At 39.3% G+C, this 13948-nt stretch overlaps 1 protein-coding gene across 9 annotated transcripts in view; it reads left to right on the forward strand.

Annotated features, from left to right (window-relative positions):
- The window catches only part of ABCB5 (ATP binding cassette subfamily B member 5), a 50170-nt gene extending 37700 nt beyond the window's left edge, over nucleotides 1-12470 (forward strand). For 5 of the 9 annotated variants that reach the window (XM_069007088.1, XM_069007087.1, XM_069007090.1 and 2 more), the window contains 10 exons: nucleotides 634-711; nucleotides 1212-1295; nucleotides 3176-3379; nucleotides 4082-4182; nucleotides 5460-5600; nucleotides 6068-6224; nucleotides 8476-8673; nucleotides 9590-9796; nucleotides 10757-10903; nucleotides 11423-12470. In XM_069007088.1, coding sequence (XP_068863189.1) covers nucleotides 634-711; nucleotides 1212-1295; nucleotides 3176-3379; nucleotides 4082-4182; nucleotides 5460-5600; nucleotides 6068-6224; nucleotides 8476-8673; nucleotides 9590-9796; nucleotides 10757-10903; nucleotides 11423-11608 — 1503 coding nt within the window. In that variant the 3' untranslated portion in view covers nucleotides 11609-12470. Of the gene's footprint in view, nucleotides 1-633; nucleotides 712-1211; nucleotides 1296-3175; nucleotides 3380-4081; nucleotides 4183-5459; nucleotides 5601-6067; nucleotides 6225-8475; nucleotides 8674-9589; nucleotides 9797-10756; nucleotides 10904-11422 lie in introns of those variants that run through there. The other 4 variants (XM_069007089.1, XR_011148998.1, XR_011149000.1 and 1 more) reach the window with 4 other exon arrangements.
- The last annotated feature ends 1478 nt before the right edge of the window (nucleotides 12471-13948 follow it).

Consider the following 13948-nt stretch of genomic DNA (forward strand, 5'->3'; position numbering starts at 1 on the left):
CATTTGCTCTTGGTTTAAATAATCCACTGAAGGCAATGTTAATTCAGCATGATTTAAATCAAAGTTGAGGGTCTGGCCTTAAAGTCAAAGTTAATACTGACATTTCTCACTGACTGTAAGAGTCTATAGGCTCTTGCCAAAATAAGTATGAAGCAGACTTGCTCTTTCCATTGCAGATGGAGCTTTTCATACCATCAAGTAAATTCCATCATTTGCTGTCCTCATATGACTGCTTTAAATCTTGCAGGAAACACTTAGTGCCCATTGATATCCGTGTCATAAAATCCATTGGTATGACTGCTGTGAGTGAATGTCTCTGGTCACAATCGGGGGGAGGCCAGTCACTAGACAGGCTGATTTATCTTGTAGTGCCGTTGTCTGTGTGTGCAAGGTTGACCAGAGAAGTTTAATCTCCCTTTGCTTGGGTCATGATACAAGTATGTAATATATAGATGCCTTCTTTGCCATGTGAGAAAATTGAGTTTCAGGTTCAGGAATGTGAACGATGCTTTTCCCCAAGATATATATATTCACTGTAGGGAGGGGTTGTAGGTGTGACTGCTTTTGTTGTGCAGATTTATAAACAGAATAACAGCATCAGATGAGAAAATGTGACTCTTTTTCCTCCCCCAGGGATTCATGTTTGGGAAGTCTGGGGAAACGCTAACAATGAGACTGCGCTCTTTGTCCTTCAGAGCATTACTTCAGCAGGTACTAATGAGGCAGTTAGGATATCAAGAGAGCAATGGGTGTAGACAATAACCTGTGTCTCCATAGAAACACCTGAAAGGGACTAGAAGAAAGTAAATTGGTGATTGGAAGAAAAAAGAACCCTACCACAGCCTTTGCAATAAAAAGTCTTCCTTTCCATTCTGTAGGTACAAATCCTTTTGGGTCCCTTCCAACTCAGGATATTCTATAGCTGATGGAATAGGTAATTTGTAAGAGAATAGTTAATCTTTTCAGGCCTGAGGAATTTTTAAGTAAGTGGGGGTTATAATAAAAGTTTCTAAATAGGCATGTTCAGGAAAACATCGTGGCCAATAACACTTTGATTATGAACAACTAGATGTCCACAAAAGAACAATGCTTTTTAGGCTTTTTCTTTTAGTTTACTTGGAAATGATGACTACAGAGAAAGAATACTCAGCCATACTTTTTTGGACTTTCATGTAATTTTTTGAAACAAAAATCAATGTCTTTTCTTGAAGGAGATTGGATGGTATGACGACCAGAAAAATGCTGTTGGTGTTCTGTTAACTCGTCTTGCTACAGATGCTTCCCAAGTTAAAGGCGTATGTTGATCCTTTTATGTGTTTTTAAAATATCTTTTTCCTTACAAATATTAATTGCAACTGGCAAGGAACTCCAAGATTATTTCAGAAAACAAAGTAGTAAATCTATCCCACATACTGGCATATGCATTTACATAGCATGCTACAGATACATCGGAAATGGTTTCCCAGATGATAATTTACAAGAGCTATCAAAAATCCAGTAGATGTTCACGTACCTTTCATGTCCCTCCCTGCAAATCTTTAAGCTAAATATATAATAATTGGTAGGTCATTTCACCATGCAAAGTGAATTCTGCATATATGCTTGGACCATAGTCATTGGGCCCCAGGTTTTTAAACCCTGTTATGGTGTAAAACCTTACTGACCTCAGTGAAGAGAATTCTTCTCATTGCCACAAAATATACTTCACAAACAGTAAGAAATAGACCAGCATAATTAAAAAACCCCACATAGGGCAATGACCTATGAGGAATCTCTAGGGATCTACTTAAGAAGCTGGTATGGGAGAGGTGGCCGCTGGACACTGACAAGAGAATATGGCAAATTCTACACAGTTCTTCCAACTGCTCACCTCATCAGCAGAACTTGACAATCTGCCAAACATTTCTGTTTCTTCCCATCTCTTTGTGGGGGAAAAAAAAAAAACACTGCAGGACTTGTGGGGAGAAGTTTACTAGTGTCTTTTTTGTCCCTTCATGTTTGTACATCACTAATCCTTTAAACCCTACATTTTTCAGTCTCCATAGGTTTTTGTTCCTTTCTGCCCCTCCTTCATTATGGGCTTGCAGGGATAAAATAGTGTTTGACAAAATTGAGTCATTTTCATCTTCTAAAGTTTGTTTGCTTCAGTGGCAATGAACTGTCAGGGCAGTAAAAAGGAGGGGTGCACACAGTTCCCTAACTTCAAAAAACAACTAAGGGCATGAATGGGTCTCCAGTGCTATTGCATTCTCTGGAGAGCCAGAGTTGTCAGTAAGTCAGTATCATGCCCATGCTGCACTGGTTGAAGTTTCCAAATCCATCTTTACGTGCAACCCCTAGAACATATGGCAACAATTCACCTTGGCATTGGTTTAATTATTAATATTTTAAATTTATTGAACCAGAAAAGTCCTTTAAGGGCAGGAAAGTCTTTGGCAAAAGAAAGAAGAATATTTGCTTCCCACCCAAGGATTTCTGTTTTTACCATCACGCCAAGTTCTGGAAGATGAACTATTTCCATAGGGCTGTTTGCAGAAGTTTTTTCTGAAGATCAGAGCCCACCCGGATGCTGGATGTTAATCAACTCTCATTTTAAAAAGTTTTTGATGAAAAGGTTATACAGGCTGGGAGGAGGTGAGAATTCTTCAGTCAGAGTTAATATTTCCTACTCATTATCCCGCTGAGATAAAACATTTCTGCAGGGTGGCCAAATTCAGATTTCTTTTCTCTAAGAACCCAACCCCAAGTGCAGCAGTGTGAGAAGCTGAGGACAAATATTTTTCACCATCTTAGTGTGGTGGGTCTCAGTGGATGGCTGCTGTGAGAACCAAGGCCTCCTTGCCTAATGCTGGACATCTGACTGCCAATTTGCCCTACAGTGGTCACAATTTTCTCTACCTTGGGGAGTATGTGAAGTGCCAGATACATTTCATTAAACAACTGTCACATCCGACTCTCATTAAACACCTCTTGAAGGCCTGAATGCTGGCAGGTATGAGGAATCTCTAGGAATGGTTATAGAAGTTGGTGCATGATGTCCAAGCACATGATTATGCCTGGTTTCATTTACCAGCCAAACCGTTGGCCTTGACTACAGTAATTTGAAGTGGTAATTTGAGCAACAAAAAGAAAAATCTAATGACATATATTTGGGGGGTTTCTGGGGTTTTGTTAGGCAACTGGAAGCCGACTTGCACTGATGACTATGACTGTCTTTACCCTCACAACTGCCATCATTATTGCATTTGTATATGGCTGGCAGCTGACTTTGCTTATCCTGGCCTGCATTCCTTTTATTGTTGGTGCAAATGCTGTGAGTGCTAGCTCTATGTCTGGTCATGCTGCAGAAGACCAAAAAGCTTTGGAAGAGGCTGGAAGAGTAAGTTCTTCAATTTTAACTACAGAGTTCTGGTGTGAAATAACTTTTAAGGACAACATTGTAGTTATATTATAGCTGACTCAATTATCCAAGATAAATGAAGGGCATTGAGGGGAATGTTTATGTATCTTCAAGAAAAGCAAAACACAGGTAACACAAAGCATCTGCAAGTTGGGCTATAAAAATGCATTTGAAAGCCTCCATAGTGGATTTCTGGGCAGTGGCAGCTGCAGCAGAAGCAGCCCCTGCCCTGGTGCACCTTGTGCCTAGGGCAAGCAATGGGGCTCTGCACTCCTCTGCTGCAGCCAGAAGTGTTGCAACATTGATTTCTTTTTATTCTGTCATAAAGGCAAGCCATTAATGTGCTCAAGAATTTCAGCCTTCTTTCACCTGGTAGTGGTCGTCCAGGAGATGGAAGTAGTCCATGCAAAAAGAGCAAGCTGTGTCCAGAGGACTAGTGTTTGTTCCCATTTTATTAAATTGGGTTTAATTAATGAGGGCCACAACCTATGGGTTAGGGAAGACACAGCTGCTGAATAATTTCATTGCTCAGGACTTTCCTTTACCTTGATCCCTACTCTTAAGCAAGCACTTTCTGATCTAAAATAATAAATGCTAGAAAAGAAATCAAGTGTTCAGGAGATATGTTGTAGATTGCAGTTGTAAGGGATCACCTGTTATTTGTTTAATCTCTTTGTTTAGATTTCAACAGAATCAGTTGAAAACATAAGAACTGTAGCTTCACTGACCAGGGAAGAAATATTTTATGAAAGATATATTTCTAGTTTGAATCGTACATATAGGTGGGTTTTTTTCTCTTTAGTAATTCTTTCTTAGTACACTTCAGTCTTTCATATTTACTGTAAATACCTTTCTTGGAATATCCAATACCCAAAAGACTGGGAAGAATATCAATAGCTGTTCATATAACTTTAAAATTTGTATGTCTCTATATTTTTATATACATTAAGTGGAGAGCGAAAAAAACATTGCAGGATTTGTCTTTTATTATGCAAACACTTTATAAACTGCATTCTCTGCATGTGTTAAACAATATTGTTTGCCTACGATATAGGATATATGTTCACTCCATTTCAGTGTATTGCACTGATACCACTTAAGAACTGACAGTTCCACCACACCCTTATAACATATACCAGGTTTATTCCTCTCATATGATTTTGAAACTTGGAAAAGAACTTTGTATGTTTCCCTTGTTTGATCCACTACGTCCCACTGACTTGTCTCCAATGAAATTCATTTGAACCACCACAGCTGCAACATTTTTCTAGCTCCATTTTACTTAAATAAAATAGCCCAAAATCTAAATTGTTTTTAATGTAAAAGAATTGAAAATTATGTATTGCATTATCTGTCCTCAGCCAAAATAATGTTAAAATTCAAGGTCTGGTGAACTGCTAAGAGCCCGGATTTGGGCAGGACGCTTGCTTGGACTGTCACAGGTCTGATGTACAGCTCAGACTAGAAAGATTTCCTCTTCCTCAGAGAGCACCCTAAACAATGAGGGCAGAGAGTTCTCCAGACTCTGATTCGATGTGTGTTCAATTAGCAACACAAAATGAAACCTTTCCAGAGGGACAGATTGAGAAGTAGCATCACAGTCTGAATCCCTGTGGGGATACTCAGCAATAGGTCCCCTCTCTGAATTGGGATGAGCTGGGGGAAGCCCACAGGCAGCTCTTAGGCCAGGCTGGATCCTGCTTGTTTTCTTAATAAAATGGGTCATATGGGGCAGTTATTAACTTATTTCATTTTAACAAACTGCTCTAGTGACCTGCCCTGCTATAAAAGCAAAGGAAGGGGATTCAATTTAACATAACTGTGGATCAAGGATTTCATTGCTTTCTGTCCTAAGGCCAGCTCTGTGTCATGAGGCCAGGGGCTCTTAGGGTCTGGCAAGGGTTGTTTGTGAATGTGTGTGTTGTGGGCCAATTTGTTGTGTTTTTGGGGGTGAGCTGGATTCCTTGAAAATTTTATTCCAGAAGTCTGGCTATCCCCCAGCCAGTGTCTGCTGTCTCTCTTTTACAAGTCATTTATGGAAAGTTTCTTCTTTTATCAGAAAATCTCTGAAAAAAGCCCCTTTCTATGGATTTACCTATGGAATAGCTCAGTGTTCAGAGTACTTTATTAATGCAGCAGTCTTCAGATTTGGGGCATGGCTCATTGCTAATTGTCTGACCAACTTTGAAAATGTATTTATGTAAGTATACTTCATAAAAAAGTAAAAAAATCAGAATCAGTAAACAGGATAGTGATTTCAATGCATGCAAATTAATTCATCAAATTACAGAGGCAATGGGGCATGGGAATTCAGGAATTTAGTCTGGTTGGGAGTGTTCTTTGGGTATAAGGGCTGTTTTGGGGAAGGGTACATATTTGGGCAGGGAAAACAGCAAGAGTGAGCAGCAAGCTCAACACACCTACTGTGGAGAAGCTTTTGCCCTTTGACTTCCCTTCCAGGCAGAGGCTGTTACAAAGAGAAGTGATATGATACTATTGTTCAGCTCTAAAGTAGCTTTGGGAACAAGTTGATCTTCCTAATACTGGATGACATTTTGGAGTGTGAGGAGCTCCAAAAATATCATAACAGAAAGATGCTAGAAAACAGTAGGAAAAGAATGCATTGTTCTACCTGGAATGAATCATGCTTTGTCCTTTGCTTTTTAGAGTCTTCTCTTCTGTCATATTTGCAGCTATGAATGTTGGTCAGTCTGCTTCCCTGGCACCAGACTATGGCAAAGCTCGAATGTCAGCCCAAAGAATCTTTAAACTTTTGGAAAGAAAACCTCTAATTGACAGTTACAGTGATGAAGGTGAAAAATTGGTAAGGGTTGGTGGTATTTTGGATTGGGGTGTGGAGGGATACTGGAGATTTGTTTCTTTGGGTTTTTTGTTTTGGTTTTTGGGGTTTTTTGGGGGTTTTTTTGAAGGAGTGTTTTTTTTTTATCCAGAAAAAAAAGTGTTGTAATAAACTAAATTAGTAATGATGTATTATCTGCAATTGTATTCACAGTTTCATATTTCTTAGGGTGTCACAAAAGGGGACTGAATTAGGATGACCTCATTGTGACCTGAAGGGAGCCTACAAGGCAGATGGTGAGGGACTTGTTACAAGAGCATGTAAGACAAGAAAAGGGGTAATGGCTTCAAATTGAGAGTAGGTTTCTATTAGGTAAAAATTCTTTACTGTGAGGGTGGTGGGGCACTGGAAGAGGTTGCCCAGAGAAGTTGTGGATATGCCATCCCTGGACGTGTTCAAGGCCAGGCTGGATGGGACTCTGAGCAACCTGGTCTAGTGAAAAGTGTCCCTGCCCATGGCAGGGGAGTTGCAACTAGATGTTCTTAAAGGCCCCATCCAATCCAAACCATTCTATGGTTCTGTCAAAGACAGACACTATATAAATAGTGGTACTGACTTATTTAGGGACCATTTAATTTCTGGGTTTCAGACAAATGAGTGAAAAATAATGCTTTTCATTCTACTGACTAACATCTTAAATGGCTTCAGGAAAACACTGATAGCGTCAGTTCTAATAAAAGTTGTGTTGTCTTTGTAAGGGTTTATAGGAGAAATAAAATACTAACGCATTTTTCTAATTATTTCATAAATAAGAAAGATTAATTCCTTAAGAGACAGACACTTTTGCCAAAAGCCATCCTATTCCATCTGTGGAAACTCTTACAATTAAAAATGTGCTCTTGTGAAGTCAAAATGAACTTAATGAATAATTTCTCTAAATTTGGGGGAGGAAAGACACAACAAGGAAAAAAACAATAAAAATTAAGAAACCAAAAAACACTCAAAAATTTCCCAAAGAGCCTTGCCTCTAAACCAAAATTGACATTAAGGATGCTGACCTCAGCATTTGTCAAATTTCTGAATGTAATGCTTTCAATTTGCATGTTCTGGAAGGATTACACTGGCACATCCAAGTTCATCTAAATTTAAAATTAACTTCTCATGTAGGTTTAGAAGGTAGCTCCTACTCAGGAAGCCATAAATCCAGTTTTCTATAACTTCAAGCTTTACAGACAGGATTTTTAGCCTTTAAAGCTCTGAGCACACTTGCATATTTTCTTGAACCAGGGTTCTCTGGCGCAGACATTGAAAGACTTAGCAGAAGGTCTCCAGTAAAATAAAACTTAAGTGAAAACATTTCTAATATAGACTGGACTTAACTACCAGTGATGCCTGTGACTTAACAAAGAAAAGCTTTGAGTCCATCAAATTAGGTTATCACCTGCTGTGAGAGCATCATATTTGTGGTGCTGCTGGCATGTACAGGGAGCTGGTTCATACCCCAAAGAACAGGACAGGCAACAGCCTTGGCATGTTCCCCCTTTCTTCCACTTGTGCTTAAATATCAGCCTGGCCAGAATGGCTAATTAACAACTATCACTGCTTTTTAAAACACAGCTTGTCCTTTGTGCCTGTGAATAACCTACTGAAGAATTTAGCTCTGCTATCTTAATCTCTGATTTTGACCTTGTATTACGTTTGTTCAAAGTGTGCTACCTGCAGAGTGAGATCAGGAAAGCAAATTATGCAGTTTATATCACAAGCAAAAATGTCTCAAATATGTTAGAAATGAAAAATATGGATATTGCCTATTTTTCTTAAGAGGGTGGTGAGGCACTGGAATGGACTCCCCAGGGAAGTGATCACAGCACTAAGCCTGACTGAGTTCAAGAAGTGTTTGGACAATACTCTCAAGACATGGTGTGACTCTTGGGAATAGTCCTGTGCAGGGCCAGGAGCTGGACTCTGATCCCAGAGAGTCCCTTCTACCTCAGCTTATTCTGTGATAGTTTTTCAAAGATGAGCTGAAAAATAGATACAAGAGATGCAGAAGACTTCTCCAAAAGGATGTAGTGACTTGCATCTGCAGTTCATCCTATGACTATACTATACTCAGTTATGTCACTTAAAAGAATTTCAAAAGCACTTTTGGAAACACCCTCCCAAACTTTCTTGGATCTCTCACTTTAATAACCAAGTCTTAACAAGTGTTACAGTTAATAACAATAAATAATAAATGCTAACATGAGCATGTGAACTCTCTACTGCTTTTCAGAGCCATTTTGAAGGCAACATTGAATTCAGAAACATCCATTTTGTATATCCAACAAGGCCAGAAGTTCAGGTTTTGCAAGGACTCAGCGTGAAGGTTAACAAAGGACAGACTCTGGCATTAGTAGGAAGCAGCGGCTGTGGCAAAAGCACATCCATTCAGCTCCTGGAGAGATTTTATGACCCTGTGGAAGGACAAGTGGTAAAAATAGACTTGGGTGGCTATTAAAAGTAATTAAATCTACAGGACTTTATCTGCCAAGGTTTCAGAGGCATTTGACAAGCCTGGTAGTCCCTCTGCTGTGATGCCTTTTTTAGAGGTGTGAGTTACTGAGGCTGTGCCTCCAGTGGATCTGTAGACAACCCCAAAACCCTTGCCATTGCCTTCCCTGTGCATTTGCCCATGTGCACCAGCAGCAGCATCCATGTTAGCACACTGTGCTTGCTCAGGTCACAGATCTTGCCTGGGAAAGGAATGACCATGTCCAACTGCATTTCCTCCCCAAGGCTCTTCACACTCTGGTCAGACAGGGGCATAACAGTAACGTCAGTGATGCTTGTCAGTGTGCAAGTTTTCTTGATGATGTGAATTAACGCATTAGGGACACAGATAATGTGTTTCAGGTGACACAAATGCAATCTCACATAGATGTTATTGTGTCACTATCAGGAGGTTCAAATGGGCTTTTTGATACAACCTCTGTTAATGGGTATAAAATTTGAAAGAAACCTCCTTGGAGGTTGTAAGATTGAAAGGCCTGCAGCTGAGAATATTTATTGTTGTGTTCAGCTTCTTAAGGGACAGGCTTTCCCATGAGCTTTCTGGTGCTTCAGTAGGGCTGGAAGGACTGCAAGAACAGCCTCTTACCTGCATGTTGTTTCTGCCTGCTAGGAAATTGAAGCAAAACAATGCAAAATTTAAAACTAATGATGGAAAATACTTTATCTATTCTGCCGGATCTTTTCCAATTTTTGCATGCAAAAAATTTACTTGGTTTCATCTGGGAAACTAATACATAATGGGCTTTCTCTTAGAATTCATGTTTCCTTTTTACAGCCGGTCTGTGTGGATGAGCTCAGTAGCCAGCTTGGCATCATGTTTCTGTTGTTTTTTCTAGGTAGCAGATGGATTTGATACCAGATCTCTGCATTTACAATGGCTGAGGTCCCGGCTGGGCCTGGTGTCACAGGAGCCCATTTTATTTGACTGCAGCATTGCTGAAAATATCCAGTATGGAGACAACAGTAGGGTTATTAGTCAGGAGGAAATTGAAGAAGCAGCTAAAGCAGCAAATATTCATGCCTTCATTGAAAAACTGCCAGAGGTAAGAGACAGTGATGTTCTCTTCACAGTGAGATCATGTATTTGGAATGATATGGAGAAATCAAGGTAGTGCTCACTTGCACAGATCAAATTAAAAATAAGCACTTTTGTTTCCCCTAATATAATAGCCTTTATGTTTCAAAATGTTAGTGTGTTTCAAGATTAAAATCCTTTTTTGTTTGTTAAAAAAAAAGTCAATGTTTCCATTATTACAGTGGTGGACAACCCAGAATATTTGGGGGTTGAGGGGGAGATGGGGAAAGGGAAATGAGAGAATGTTCTATGTACAAGTAAGCGCTCATAATAACTTTTTAATATATTTTTCCTTGACAGCAGAAACTCTGATAAAGACATTTTATTTTTCTAAAGAAATTTAGTAAAACAAAGTAGTCTATTTCTAATTGAAGGGACATGCACAGGGAGTGTTTCTTATTAAATACAGAGGGGCAGTAAATCAAAAGTGGCATTTGACCTTCATGCCTGACACGAGTTTGGTTCTAACAAAGGAGAATACTTTGAATGCTTCTTTTCACTGTAGTTCTGTGTATCTGAAACTGAGGTAATAATGCTGAAAAATATTTCATCTTCATTACTACTAATGATGTATGAGATTCTTAATTCACAAGCACTGCAGCATCAAATTCTTCATGTATATGTCAGTTAGAATTAAATTGTTAGTTAATCTTATGATCTTAAACTCTGTAGATGCCTCATTGCTGGTACCATTTAAAGCATATTCCAGTCTTTGAGGGAGTAAATTTTCAGGCTGGGTATGTTTGGGGCTGTATATATAACTGCTTGTACTAGAGATGTTTATAAAGCTTTAGCTTTCTTAAAACTGCTTGCACTATTCTTTCTTTCAAGATGAAAATGCTTTTATAGCCATGCATAAAATTTTACTTTTCTAATCTTCCTTCTCTAAGAGTATTCACTGGTGATTTTTTTATTTTTTAACATCCAGAAATATAATACCCGGGTGGGTGAGAAAGGAACACAACTTTCTGGAGGTCAAAAACAAAGAATAGCAATTGCCCGTGCTCTGGTTCGTAATCCTGCTGTTCTGCTCCTGGATGAAGCTACCTCTGCTCTTGACACAGAAAGCGAAAAGGTGAATAATTATTATTATGTGAAATACTTATGCCTATGTACATGGCTAGTTGATTTTGTAGTATAAAATGAAAGTACACATGCTACAAATGCTCAATTATGAAACAAGTTAGGTGTATCACAGTAGGTTTTCCACCTGAAAGGTTTGAATTGAACTATACTAGGAAGCTGTTTATATTTACTAAATAAAAAAAACCTGAAGCTTTAAGTATAAAACTCCACACTGATCTGATACACCTCAGTTGTCTTCCTATCAGATGTAGTAGATGGAAAACACTGAATTTGTGTTCTGACGCAAGCTGGATGCTCAGGAACCCACTTCTCCATGTCTCACATTTGTTTGATCAGGCTCACTGACCTCAGTGAGAAATCCTGTTGAGCAAAGGTCTCTGGTTGCACTGACTTGTATATCTGTGGGAGATGTATTCAGGTGATAAGAGAGTGAGAAATCAAATGTAGTTCCTAGGACAAGGGAAGCCTTTTGAGGTGCTAACAGCATTTTCCTGGTATCTGTATGCAGATTGTCCAGCAAGCTCTGGATAACGCCCGGCAAGGTCGGACCTGCATCGTCATCGCTCATCGCCTGTCCACCGTGCAGACAGCTGACATCATCGTGGTGATCCAGAACGGCAGGGTGGTTGAGCAGGGCACCCACAGCCAGCTACTGGCAAAGGAAGGGCACTACTATGCTCTTGTAAATGCATAAGTCTCTAATTAGTACTATTTGCTGAGGGGTTTTTGTTTTGTTTTGTTTTATGGGAAGATATGAAAAGTTCTACAGGGGATTACTGTGGGCTGTGCGTGTGCTGACTGAGCAGGAACTGTGTTGCAGCCTGGCTGCTGTATCCAGTGTAGCCCTTGGCCCACACTTTCATGGGGATGAGCAGTGCATGCCCTGTGCTGGGTCACAGAAGGTGCACAGAGGAGTCCTAGGGACTGAATGTGTTGAGTAGTTTGGTGTGTGACATGATCTGGAAGGTGACAGTCTCACCCACAGCTCATGTGGGTACCCTGCTCTCACTGTGCCCCCAAAGCCTGGCCCATAGCAGCTGCCATAGATCAAGGTGATAATAGAGTATGACAGCAGTTAAGCATCATGGATAAACAGCAAGCTGGTGTTTGTGGTTGCTCTTTGGGTTTCTTCAACAGCCAGATGAAGTCATAAACTCTTCTTCAGTTAAAGATGATTGTCAATTCTTACTGAAAACTGAGATTAAAAAAAAAATCTTGCATTAAAGTTAAAGAGAAGAATGTTGATGCATGGTTTTTTTTTTCCCTACTTTATGCCACATTTCTCATATTACTGTGCTTCACACATTTATTGGGAATTCAATATTCTATTTCAGACAATAACTGTAATAGTTACAACTTTTGCATATCAAGATAAACTGCATAAAAGATACCATTGTTTTGTTTAGTATTTTTCAAATGCTGACCTGACAGAGTTTAATCATGCTTTGTATCCATCAGGATAATTTCAAAAGTTTTGTGGGGGAGCTAGGATGGCTTCTATATCCATGTAAACAGCTTTTCATTGAAATAAAGAAAAAAAGAAAAGTTGTTTTCAATGTAAGTTCCTTTATTTTTAATAAGCATGGTACTTAGGGATATGGTTTTGTAGTGGACATGATAGTGTTAGGCTAACATTTGGTCTCGATGATTTAAAGGGTCTTTGCTATTCTAAATGATTCTATGAATAATTTCAAAGATTTTTTGAAGTGTTGGCAAAGCTTGTTTACACATGTGCTTTGACAATTTGTTATTCCTCTGATATATTCCTCAGGGTGCTGCAATACATCCTTTAACAGTTGAAGTACTGTGTAGTCAGAGTGACTCAGCAGCTGGGGTTTTTTGGCTGGTTAAACCCAATTGCAGCATTTTAATTTTCCAAGGCTTTGCACGTGGCTTTGGGTTAGGATTTATAGCCTGGAGCAACCTGCAGTACTTTATAATTTCCAGATTGTAGCAGACAAACTTACAGTAATTACGATCTCCTTTGCTCATTTCAATTATTTTCCGGCATCAGGATCTGCAAGGGGAATAAAACACACAAAAGAAAAATATCTGGTCTCAGGTTTGCCAAAATAAATACAGTTGCTCTCCCTCACAGTTTTTCTCAGACTGTTTCAAGAGGAATTTTTACTCATTCAGACACCCCTCTTGTGTGATCTCTTCATTTTCTTGTGATAGATACATACTATGGAACTGCTGCCCTTACTACATTCCCAATTATCTAATGTGGGCTCCAATTAATTCCCTTTTCCCTGCTTTGTTTCTGCACTGGAGTTGAAATTACAAGCACTGGATTTTCATTCTCTATTTTGAAAATAAAAAAGGAAAGTAACTTCAGCATGTACTATATCCACTACTTTCCTTAACAGCAGGTAATTTTTGCCCAATTCCCTTTCTCATTACCAGTCTCCATTTCTTTGGAGCTTTCTAGTAATGGACTTTGGAAACAGCTCCTCACTCTGAGGCTCTTACTAGGCCTCAACCTCTGTATTATTCCATCCATAATAATGACAAAAGAGCATACCTAGTTGCTGCCTGCTAGCATACAAATTGAGCTGGATGACTTTACTGACTCCATGAGATATAAAGAGATGAATGAGTATGTTCAGCTTGAAGGCACTAATAGTAAACTCTATGCTCTGATAGTTATTGCAGACCATCCAAGTCACCTTCTCAGCTGGATATGCCCATAGAGCTTGCAAACTGGCTATGCTCTGATTAAAAGCAGACCTAAATTAAGAGAGAAATGTCTGTCAAAAGTGCCTCTTTCAGCACCAAGCCCTATATAATATAGAGTTCAAAAGAATCCACCCTGACAGACAAGAAAACTTATAAGGACACATTTTGAGGGCAGAGTTGGCTCTATCAAGTAAACACTCAATTTTTCCCTCTGACTATCTTCTCTGAACTCTACACTCTTTTTTGGAAAGTCATATCTTAATAATTCCATAGGAGACTTAAAATCAGTGCTGGCATTAAGCAAGTATCTGAGCTAAGTGCTTCCTTGTACACTCACAAACAAGGCCTTTGGTGT

Source organism: Aphelocoma coerulescens, chromosome 2, assembly GCF_041296385.1.
Source record: "Aphelocoma coerulescens isolate FSJ_1873_10779 chromosome 2, UR_Acoe_1.0, whole genome shotgun sequence".
Lineage (NCBI taxonomy): Eukaryota > Metazoa > Chordata > Aves > Passeriformes > Corvidae > Aphelocoma > Aphelocoma coerulescens.